This window comes from Myotis brandtii, unplaced genomic scaffold (genome assembly GCF_000412655.1).
Source record: "Myotis brandtii unplaced genomic scaffold, ASM41265v1 scaffold741, whole genome shotgun sequence".
NCBI lineage: Eukaryota > Metazoa > Chordata > Mammalia > Chiroptera > Vespertilionidae > Myotis > Myotis brandtii.
Window position 1 is genome coordinate 207,098 of NW_005370950.1, and position 10,797 is coordinate 217,894.

At 42.6% G+C, this 10,797-nt stretch overlaps 2 protein-coding genes across 2 annotated transcripts in view; one reads left to right on the top strand and one right to left on the bottom strand.

Annotated features, from left to right (window-relative positions):
• Nucleotides 1-1,849: 1,849 nt before the first annotated feature.
• PDZD11 (PDZ domain containing 11) lies at nucleotides 1,850-5,226 on the bottom strand. The gene is made up of 7 exons (XM_005882848.2): nucleotides 5,123-5,226; nucleotides 3,764-3,863; nucleotides 3,226-3,309; nucleotides 2,901-2,957; nucleotides 2,488-2,586; nucleotides 2,191-2,251; nucleotides 1,850-2,050 (listed from the first exon to the last, which is right to left on the bottom strand). The coding sequence occupies exons 2-7, from the start codon at nucleotides 3,848-3,850 to the stop codon at nucleotides 2,016-2,018; spliced, it is 423 nt and encodes a 140-aa protein (XP_005882910.1). The 5' UTR covers nucleotides 3,851-3,863; nucleotides 5,123-5,226; the 3' UTR covers nucleotides 1,850-2,015.
• Nucleotides 5,227-5,510: 284 nt separating this feature from the next.
• The window catches only part of LOC106724172 (chromosome-associated kinesin KIF4A-like), a 16,606-nt gene continuing 11,319 nt past the window's right edge, over nucleotides 5,511-10,797 (top strand). The window contains exons 1-3 of the mRNA XM_014530505.1: nucleotides 5,511-5,623; nucleotides 5,738-5,878; nucleotides 5,988-6,102. Of these exons, the coding sequence (XP_014385991.1) occupies nucleotides 5,759-5,878; nucleotides 5,988-6,102 (235 nt within the window). The 5' untranslated portion in view covers nucleotides 5,511-5,623; nucleotides 5,738-5,758. The remainder of the gene's footprint in view (nucleotides 5,624-5,737; nucleotides 5,879-5,987; nucleotides 6,103-10,797) is intronic.

Sequence of the window (10,797 nt, forward strand, 5' to 3'; positions counted from 1 at the left end):
ACATAATTAAAGCATAGTGATTAATCACAAAAACAATATGTAATTATATATGTGTTTTCTGATGGTCTTAGGCGACCCCTGTGAAAGGGTCGTTCAACCCTCCAAGGGGTCGCGACCCACAGGTTGAGAACCGCTGGCTTAGGCCGTCTACCTAATTTGATGAATTTATTGCATTTGGGCCTCCCAGGACCAGTCCTTTCCTCCACCCTCAGGTTTATGGTTTAAATCAGTGGTTCTCAACCTTGGCTGCACATTAGAATCACCTGGGAATCTTTTTAAAATCCTGATTTCTGGGCCTCATCCTCCGGAAATTCTGTTTCTTTGTTATGGGGTGAGGCCACAACATCCATAACAAAGAAACAGAATTTCCGGAGGATGAGGCCCAGAAATCAGGATTTAAAAAAGATTCCCAGGTGATTCTAATGTGCAGCCAAGGTTGAGAACCACCGTCTTATAAGAACTCTTGTGATTATATTGGTCCCACCTGGATAATCCAGGATACTCTCCCCATCTGAAGATCCTCAACTTAACTACACCTGCAAAGCCTCTTTTGCCACATCCTATGTAATCCTATATCAATGCAAAAAATCGGCCAAGAGACAGCTGGTATCTCAAAAAACTCGTTAGTCGGGACACTCGTAAGGCCCCACTGTACTTCCACAATGCAATTGCATCATCTGGTGCTCCAACCAACCCTGAACCATTCCAAGTACCACAGAGTGAGAACCAATTTAGGGCAGGAGGGGTCTAGGCCCAAGGTACCTGGCTGGGACTTTTTACAGTTTACACCTCTTAGATGAGTGGTAACAATAGGGATAGTCTTGGATCTGAACATTCAGTGGACTCAAGCAATATGCCTTTGTGCAAGTAAGAGTTTCTTATTCAGATGGCCACTGGGGGGCAGCAGAGCAATAGGAACAGAGTAAAAGGGAATTTCCAGGAAATACAGAGACTGCTAAATGAGTTCTGCCTCTAGCTCTGCTCACAAGGATGTTGCCACCTAACAATGGCACCAAGCCTCCTCTAGAAGAAGTACCATAGCAGAGCTGGGATGAATTTACAGGAAGAGCCAGAACTTCCTCATAGAGATATAGCACTACTATTGTATTTAGAATTGAAGACTTGTTTATCTTACTTAAAATTTCAGATTTCTAGGCTCCATCTCAGACCAACAAAATCACTCTCCAGGGGAAGGGCCTGGAAATATATATTTAAGCTTCCCAGGATTCTTTCAAAGAAAAATTGGGATTTTCATTATTGGAGAATTTTATCCCATGCCTCATTAGAAAAGTTTCTATTCTGAATGGGTATTTTGAACATGCCAATGGAAATGACATAAAGTGTGGCCTGGAATCTCTAACAAAAGATTGTAACTAAAGGACTAAAAACATGGCAGAAGGTTATTTAGGGGCTGGGGTGAAGAAAAGGGGGAAGTCAGCTGTCAGAACTACTCAACCTACAAGTTAGAAATTGGGAACCAATTTCTTACTGTTATCCCTGAAAATAAATGCACCTAAGCCTCTCCCTTAGTTTATGTTCCAGATCAAAGAATCAGGGAAAGGAGAAGACAGAACAATATTAATACCCCCCAACCCCCGCAGAGAAATGTTCAAAGATCACAGAGGAAAGGGCAGGTTTCCTCCAGTACTCTCCACCCTATACCATTCCTCAGCTCTACTGTAGCTAAGATTCCCCAGCCTCCCTGCTGTTCTGGGCAGATAGAGATAACTGTAAAGTAGGTATAGTGTTGCTCTGTTACATCCTGTGACTCCTATCTTTGAAAGAGCTTTTATTTTTGTCTCAATAGCATTTTACACTCAATGAGTATCATCCAAAAATCACACCAACATTTCTTCAGCATGGCATTTTACTTTTTGGAGGAGAGAATAGGAGGGAGAGGAGGGAAAACAGGGTCCTACGGGAGTCTCAGAAATGTCTGAGACTATGTGGCTTCCCTGAGGCCTGCCCAGCTTGTCCTAGAAGATTTCATGTGAAGGGCTGTGGGTTGCAGCTCTCTAGTGCACAGTCCTCTCTTTTTGGCGATGATAATCTGGGGAAAAGAAGGAGGAAAAAGGCAGGTTATTTTGAGGCCTGAGCTCCCGACTCATATAATCAGGGCTCTAATAATCAGGACTTCAAGAGTTTCTACCCAGGGCCCTTCCAAGTAAGACAAAAGAGAGTGACACTTACTGTAGGGAAAGAAGCGGACACGCATACTGATTTCACGAGCTGTCTTCAGGATCTCAACAGCCTGAAAGGAGCAAAACAGCTGGTACAAATGAAGATATGACCCAGGAGAGAATCATAACAGGAGGAAAGTCATTTGCCACTCCAACCTTCTGGGTCACTAACAGCTGCTTCCTTCTGGTACACTTCCTCAGGAGAGATTCTTTCTTACCAAGTTACATACAGATTAGGCTAATCCTTTCCAACTTGTCCTACCTGGGATCGCTTCTTGCCTCACCACAGCCCAAGTGCTGTGCTCACCTTGCTATGCTCAATATCTTGGAAATCCACATCATTTACAGCTAGGACTTGGTCCCCTTCCTGAAGTCCTGCTCGATGTGCATCAGAGTCTGGGATCACCTGTTGGTAAGGAGAGAATATGTCTGATTGAGGTGGGGTAATTTCAAAGACTGTAAGTGAAATTAAGTGCTATCCAAATGTAAGGTGCTAGTGTGTGTGTGTGTGTGTGTGTGTGTGTGTGTGCGCGCACATGTGCGTGAAAATGTAGGGAAACAGATGCTTGCCAGGTGGGAAGTTTTAAGTGGGAAAGTTTCCTCATTATGCCCCATTCTAAGAGTCTACTAAATCATCCTCCCAGGCCCTGGGACATCACAGTTCTGCAATCTGATAACAAAGGGAAGTAGCTATCCATATTGCCTACCAGGTACACGCACCTTGGAGATGAAGATGCCTAGCTGGGAGGCCTTTCCTCCTCGGATGTTAAATCCCAACTGCAAGACAAGAGCACAGAATGGGGGCTCAATATTGACAATAAACACAAGAATATCTAGTAGCATCACTATATGATAGCTTGGCTATGTGTCCCTCAGAGAGAAGTCAGAAGTTGTGGAAATGGTACCTCAGCTTTTCTGCCCAATAAAGGTAGTTTCCTTACCTCCCTACCTGCTTCCCAATCTGTAATCCCAACCACAGCTAACTTCTGGGTCTGGTGTGAACAAATCTAGCCTGGAATAAGACATCATTGTTCCATTAACTCACCTGAGCTCCAGGGGGCTTCTTTAGTGTGACGATTCGGGGCAGAAACTGGGTCAACTCATTGTTGTAGTCTGGGTGGTATACTCTCTGCAAGACACAGCAACACCAGAAATCTTACTACCAGTCTTAGATTTTATAACCATCTTCATCTGGAACACAAATGTATCACCCTGAAGTCAGGAAAAGGTAAAGTCATGGCCTTAGTTTAAATAGAACAGATAACACTGTCCAAATGGGTAGGTGGATACCTTGGGGAAATGCTAGTAGTCCAGTAGCTCTCCACTTCTTTACTTTGACAGAATGGAAAGCAGGGCTCTGAATTTTCAGAATTCTCTGGTATGAATGTACTCTGGAAGGAGAATTCCATAAGAATCTTCCAATGGGCCCAGTTGCTCAGAATCCAATTTCTGGGTCCCTTGGCTACAACAAAGGCTAAGAATCATTCTCTATTGAGTTTTCTAACCCTGCTATCCTACCTTTCATATATCATCCCATGCCCAAGGGGGAAAATCAGTTATTCAAGAGTATAGATGGTTCCCACCTCATGAGGAGGAATCCATGCTGGGGGATTCTCATAGGCAGGCAGGAAAACCACTGGGTAGTCATCATAAGGAATCCGGCTGTCCATCTCCGGCAAGGCCCTAGAATGGAAAAGTGAATCAAAGCTGACAAAGATGGTTCAAAAGGGACAGCAGCCCAGCAAGTTTCAGAAAACAACTCCGACCTAAGGCTTTCACCTATGGTATCAATCCACTTCTAGGTGATTGATTGGTGGAAAGAAGGAAGAAAGAAGATGGAAGAAAACAATGAACTTTGCTGGATATCTGGATGCCAAGCAACCTTCTAGGTCCTCTATAGAGATGATGTCCTTTTTCACAACCTGCAAAATAGATGCTACTCTCTTCAACCTAGAGAAGAGGCAAGCAGGATGGCATCTACAAAGATCTGTCTACTTTCAAAGTCCAAGGGAGTGCTGACTCCAACTATCCACAGGTGTTGTAGGTGGCAGGAACAGCACCAGGTGGTACACCCATGGGGTCAGATGGTACCTAGGTTCAGCAACCTTGGTACTTGAATTCTGGCTAAGAAAGAATTTACAGTCAAGACCGAAACTATAAGAGAACATTTATTTATAAAATCACAAAGTAATGGAAGAAGTAATTTGTAGAAGAGGTGGGCTTAGGAAACAAGTTATAGAAGTAAAGGAAGGGCCCTTGGCGCTTGGAAGTGAGGAAGATAATGGTGAGGGCGGTGGAGGGGTAAAGGGAAAGGCGCTGGAGTGCTCCCAGGAGGGAGAGAGCACTGGGTACTCTGTCCTAAGGGTTTTCATGGTGGAGATTTTAGGGGCGGTCCAAGGGGAAGATCTCAATAGACTATTCAGCAGTTTTCCAGGTGTTTCCTTTCAGGGTCTAGGTCTCTACTGATTGACTGGATGGCACCAGAGTGGGGGGGCTCATTATCCAATGCAGCTGGTCCTGAGGTCAGCTGTGGCTGCTTTTGTTGCTTATCTGGGCTTGGAGATGAAATAAAACTGAGGCTTAGATGTTATCTCTAGGGAGGAAAAGTCAGGGGGTCCAAACCGCTTGACCATGGATATGCCAGGGGAGGAAAGTTCACCCTGGGGCAAGGTCCCACCCTACAATTGTCCTTTGCTAGGCACCCGGGGCTTTCCACCCTGGTGCCCTTCGGTACCTGGCCCTTCCTCCTTGCTCTGCTCAAGTCTAACTGCCTACCACACTGGGACGGGAGGCAAGGCACCGCCCACATTCCCTAGATGTGATCGGTAATTGTGACGGTCCCCATATCAACCCTTCCTTCACCACCTGTCACCTTCAAATCCCCTCGCCGCCTCCTGCCTGAGCTCCGCGCATTCTAAGACGTAACTGCCCTGCTATCTCACCTGCCAACAGGCCTCAGCCAGCGCAGGTTTTCCTCACCGCCAAATCAGCCTGAGAACCGGAAGCAGATGCTACGACGGGTCCCCAGGGGCGGGATCAACGTGAGGCGCGCAGGCCCACCCCTTCCTAAAGCGTTTGCGTACGCCGACGTGCGTGCACCTCCCGCCGGCTGTCTGCGCTCCGATTGGCTGGCGTCTCCGGGGCCAATTTGAAACTTGGCGGTTAAATTTCCGGTTAGGACAGGGCAGCGGGAAGACAAGAGAAGGTACGTTCAGTTTGGCGAGTGAAGGGGAGACACCTTAGGAACTGCCTTTCCCGGTACTCTGGGGCTGTGGGTCTTTGTTGTCGCCTCCGCTAGGGGTTTTCCTTTCCATTTTAGACGACACTTCGCTGTTTAATTTAGAGTATCGGGCTGCCGGGCCGTCTCGTGGCCAAATCCGAGGGAGAGTGACTCCAGCGGCTGCGACCCTGCTGAGAGAAGGAGCTGCCTCACCTACGCTGAGGTCAGTAACCCATCCCCTATCCCCTGCGGAGGATCGGGACTAAGGAGGACGCTCTCCCACCGCTGCCAACCCACCGAGATTCATCAGCAAGCCTCTTTTCTTTTTTTCCGTCAGAGACGGTGCTGAGGTAGGAGCATGACGGAAGAGGTGAAGGGAATTCCTGTAAGAGTGGCACTACGATGTCGCCCTCTGGTTCCCAAAGAGATTAGTGAGGGCTGTCAGATGTGCCTTTCCTTTGTACCTGGAGAACCGCAGGTGCGTAACAGTCCCGGGCCTGCATCGGAACACCTCAGACCAATGGACAGTGAGGGGTGTGGTCTGACCTTTCATCTTTTTATTCCTCTTTGTCTCCATTATTCTCTAGGTGGTGGTTGGCACTGACAAATCCTTCACCTACGACTTTGTGTTTGACCCTTCTACTGAGCAGGAGGAAATCTTCAATACAGCAGTAGCACCACTCATAAAAGACATATTTAAAGGTGAGACTATTTCATTCATTAAGTGGTTCTTGAGCATATATTATGGTACTGTGCTTGGATGTTGTAAATACAGGAATGGATGAAACATGAGTCCTGACTTCAAAAAGTCCCCAGTCTCTGTATCCTTTACGCTAGTTTTGTACTGTATTTTCTTTCTGTGGTTCTGCTCATCTTTGATATCTATATATTTCATTAATTTTTAGAGAGTGGGAGGGGGAAAGAGAGAGAAAGGGAGACATATATTTTTGTTTGTCCTGGAACCTTATTAGTTTCTAAGCTCTTTGATGGGTGCTGATGATAATTAGTGTGCCAGCCTACTCGAGGCTCAAACACTGCAAGACCTGTGGAAGGATTAAAAAATGAATAATAATAATAGCTTCCAGGCCCTGCAGGAGTGCAAAATTTAGGGATAGGAGTAGAAGTAGATGACTACACACATAATTTTTGATGCATAAAAAAATTGTTAAACTTTTTGCACTCTTCTTTAAGGAAAAGTATTTTAGGAGTTAAAAATATACAATAGAATCAATCAGTCCTGCTCTAGAAGTAGCAGTGCTTTTATACAAAGTGGATGACACTAACTATTTGGGGAATCCAGTGAATTTCACAGCATAGGGAACCTTTGAGATAAGTCTTGAATGATGAGTAGAATTCTTTTGGGTAAAGGAGATTTCCTAAAGTCCCTGAATACTCTGGCCAGTTACTAATCTTTATTGCAGAAGTGAAGCCTTTAGTGTTACTGAAGACCATAGCAGGGCTCTGAAGAAAGGGGCAGTGCCTAGGAGGTCTTTATTATTCTAGGACAGTGCTTATTCAGGATTCAAAGCAGAGGGTTATTTAAAAGAAGTAGAACCATGACATACTAGTCCTATAAAGTTGAAAAGGACATTTACATCATCTAGTCTAGCTTTCCTTCCAAAGAAAAATGCTTTCTAGCAATACCTTTGTAAAGTGAACTTCCATTATCTATTTAATTTCTTTTTTGTACAGGGAACTCACTGACTCACAGTTGATCAGTTCTCAGACAACTCTAATTGTATTAGTTTATACTGAGATGAAATTTGCCTCCTGGTAATTTCTACCCAGTGATGTTAGTTTATCTCTCTGGAGTCTAGAGACTCTAGACCTGTGGTCGGCAAACTGTGGCTCATGAGCCACATGCGGCTCTTTGGCCCCTTGAGTGTGGCTCTTCCTAAGCCTTAGGAGTACCCTAATTAAGTTAATAACAATGTACCTACCTATATAGTTTAAGTTTAAAAAATTTGGCTCTCAAAAGAAATTTCAATCGTTGTACTGTTGATATTTGGCTCTGTTGACTAATGAGTTTGCCGACCATTGCAGTCTAGACAAACAGAAGTCTTCTTCCAAGCCACAGCTATTCACATTTTTTTTCCACTTTTTAAGTGATGTCATGACTCTGAATACTTGTTTTAAATTTTTAAAAGTGATAATCTCAAACTTATAGAAATGTTGCAAGAATAGCATAAAAAATGTTTTTCCTGAACCATTTGAGATTAGTTGTTGACCTGATGCCCCCTGAGTACTTTAGTGTATATATGCTTCTAACATGGACTTTCTGCTACATAACTACAATATGACTATCAAAATAATAAAATTAGCATTGTTATAATACTACCATCCAGTCCTCAGACCTCATTCAAGTTTCACCAATTGTCTCAATTATGTCCTTTATAGCAGAGGGTCTAGTTCAAATTCACATGTTATATTTATTTGTACTGCCTTTGTAGTCTCCTTCATTCTAAAATTTCTTCACTCTCTTTTTGACTTTCATACTCATGACACTTTTGAAGATCACAGGCCAGTTATTTTATAAACCATTTCTAATTTTTGGTTTGTCTGATGTTTATTTCTGATTAGATTCAGGTCCTCTTTGAATCCTGCCAGTCAACACATGATTTTGTTTTATTCCATTACTGTTGATGTTCATTTTGAGATCTTGATGGAGGCTTTAGCAGGGGGGTGCAGCTACTCATGTAACCTTGACCGGAATACAGTCCTCTCCTCTATATGGGAATGTTCTCTTCAACCAAGCTTGCAGCTTCTGGAAGGATGCACATGGAGCAGTGAGGGAGGAAGAGGACACCTGCCTACCCAGCCAGATCAGCCAAATCAATGGTGTGATCAATGGTGTGACAGATGTTGCAGCCAGATGGCCCACATATCCTGATGTTCATTTTGATCATTTGATTAAGGTGTTATCTGCCAGGTTTCTCCAGTAAAAAGTTAATCTTTTTCCTATTTACATATTTGGAAGACCAAATTCTAATTATCTTCTCATTAACCATCTTTCCTTTCCTTTAGCCATTCCTGAAAAAAATGGTTTCCAAAGCCTTCACTGTCTGGGCATCTTCCTTAGTATGTACCTTTACAGCTTAGTAAGAGTACTATACTTCTACTTTCATATTTTTAAGTTGGGAAACTATGGTAATTAAATTATAGTCTTTAGAAGCAATATAATGTAGAAAATGATTCCAACATATATGTGTTTGGTTAACATTGCTCTGCAAGACAAACTAGTATTTTTCAGTCAGCTCAACAGTACCTTCTTGTACTCTGAACTCTCAATACCACAGAGTGCTTTGTAAAAAAATACTGCAACTTGGTTTCCCCAGTTATTTCTATACTGTAGTATTGCAGAAGATTATGGAATATTGTTCTCTTGACCCATAGTCATGCCATACGAGGTGATACTAGCATTCTACTAGTAAAAATCTCAATTTAACATCTTTTTTTTTCTTTATTGATTAAGGTATTACATATGTATCCTTATCACCCCATTGTCCCCCCCCCAAATCCCCCCACTCATGCCCTCATCCGCCTGGTGTCTGTGTCCATTGGTTATGCTTATATGCATGCATACAAGTCCTTTGGTGGTTAATCTCTCCCCTTACCCCCACCCTCCTCTACCTTCCCTCTGAGGTTTGACGGTCTGATCCATGCTTCTCTGTCTCTGGATCTGTTTTTGCTCATCACTTTACATTGTTCATTATATTCCACAAATGAGTGAGATCATGTGATATTTATCTTTCTCTGACTGGCTTATTTCACTTAGCATAATGCTCTCCAGGTCCATCCATGCTGTTACAAATGGTAGGAGTTCCTTCCCTTTTACAGCAGTGTAGTATTCCATGATGTAGATGTACTACAGTTTTTTAATCAACTCATCTGCTTATGGGCACTTAGGCTGTTTCCAAATCGTAGTTATGTTAAATTGTGCTGCTATGAACATAGGGGTGCATATATCCTTTCTGATAAGTGTTTCTAGTTTCTTGGGATATATTCCTAGAAGTGGGATTACTGGGTCAAATGGGAGTTTCATTTTTAGTTTTTTGAGGAAACTCCATACTGTTCTCCACAGTGGCTGCACCAGTTTGCATTCCCACCAGCAGTGCACAACGGTTCCTTTCCTCCACATCCTCGCCAACACTTCTCGTTTGTTGATTTGTTGATGATAGCCATTCTGATAGGTGTGAGATGGTACCATATTGTCGTTTTGATTTGCATCTCTTGGATGATTAGTGACTTTGAGCATGTTTTCATGTCACTTGGCCTTCCTTATGTCCACTTTCAAAAAGTATTTAAGTCCATTGCCCATTTTTTGATTGTGTTGTTTATCTTTTGTTAAGTTGTATGAGTTCCCTATAAATGTTGGAGGATAAACCCTTATCGTAGATAACATTGGCAAATACGTTCTCCCATGCAGTGGGCTTTCTTGTTGTTTTGTTGATGGTTTCTTTTGCTGTGCAAAAGCTTTTTATTTTGATGTAGTCTCATTTGTTTATTTTCTCTTTAGTTTCCATTGCCCTAGGAGCTGTATCGGTGAAGGTATTGCTTCAGCATATGTGTGAGATTTTGCTGCCTGTGGATTCCTCTAAGATTTTTATGGTCTCCCATATTACGTTTAAGTCCTTTATCTATTTTGAGTTTATTTTTATGTATGGTGTAAGTTGGTGGTGGTCTAGTATTTTTAGCATGTATCTGTCCAACTTTCCCAACACAATATTGAAGAGACTGTCTTGTCTCCATTGTATGCTCTTGCCTCCTTTGTCAAATATTAATTGAGCATAGTGGTTTGGGTCACTTTCTGGGTTCTCTATTCTATTCCATTGATCTATATGTCTGTTCTTGTGCCAGTACCAAGCAGTTTTGAGAACAGTGTCTTTGTAATACGGCTTGATATCTGGTATTGAGATCCCTCCTACTTTGTTGTTCTTTCTCAGAATCGCTGCAGCTATTTGGGGTCTTTTTTTATTCCAGATGAATTTTTGGAGAGTTTGTTCTAGGTCTGTGAAATATGCCATTGGTATTTTAATGGGGAGTACATTGAATCTATAGATTGCTTTGGGTAGTGTGGACATTTTAATGATGATGATATTACCAATCCAAGAACATGGTATGTTCTTCCATCTGTTTATGTCTTCCTCTATCTGTTTTTTCAGTGTCCTGTAGTTTTCTGAGTACAGATCTTTTAGCTCCTTAGTTAAATTTCTTCCTAGGTACCTTAATTATTTTGGTGCAATGGTAAATGGGATTGTTGGGTTTTTTTTAAATCTCTCTTTCTGTAAGTTCACTATTGGTGTGACCTTAAAAATGCCATAGATTTCTTGGCATTAATTTTGTATCCTGCTGCATTGCCAAATTCATTTATTAAGTCTAATAATTTTTTGATGGAGT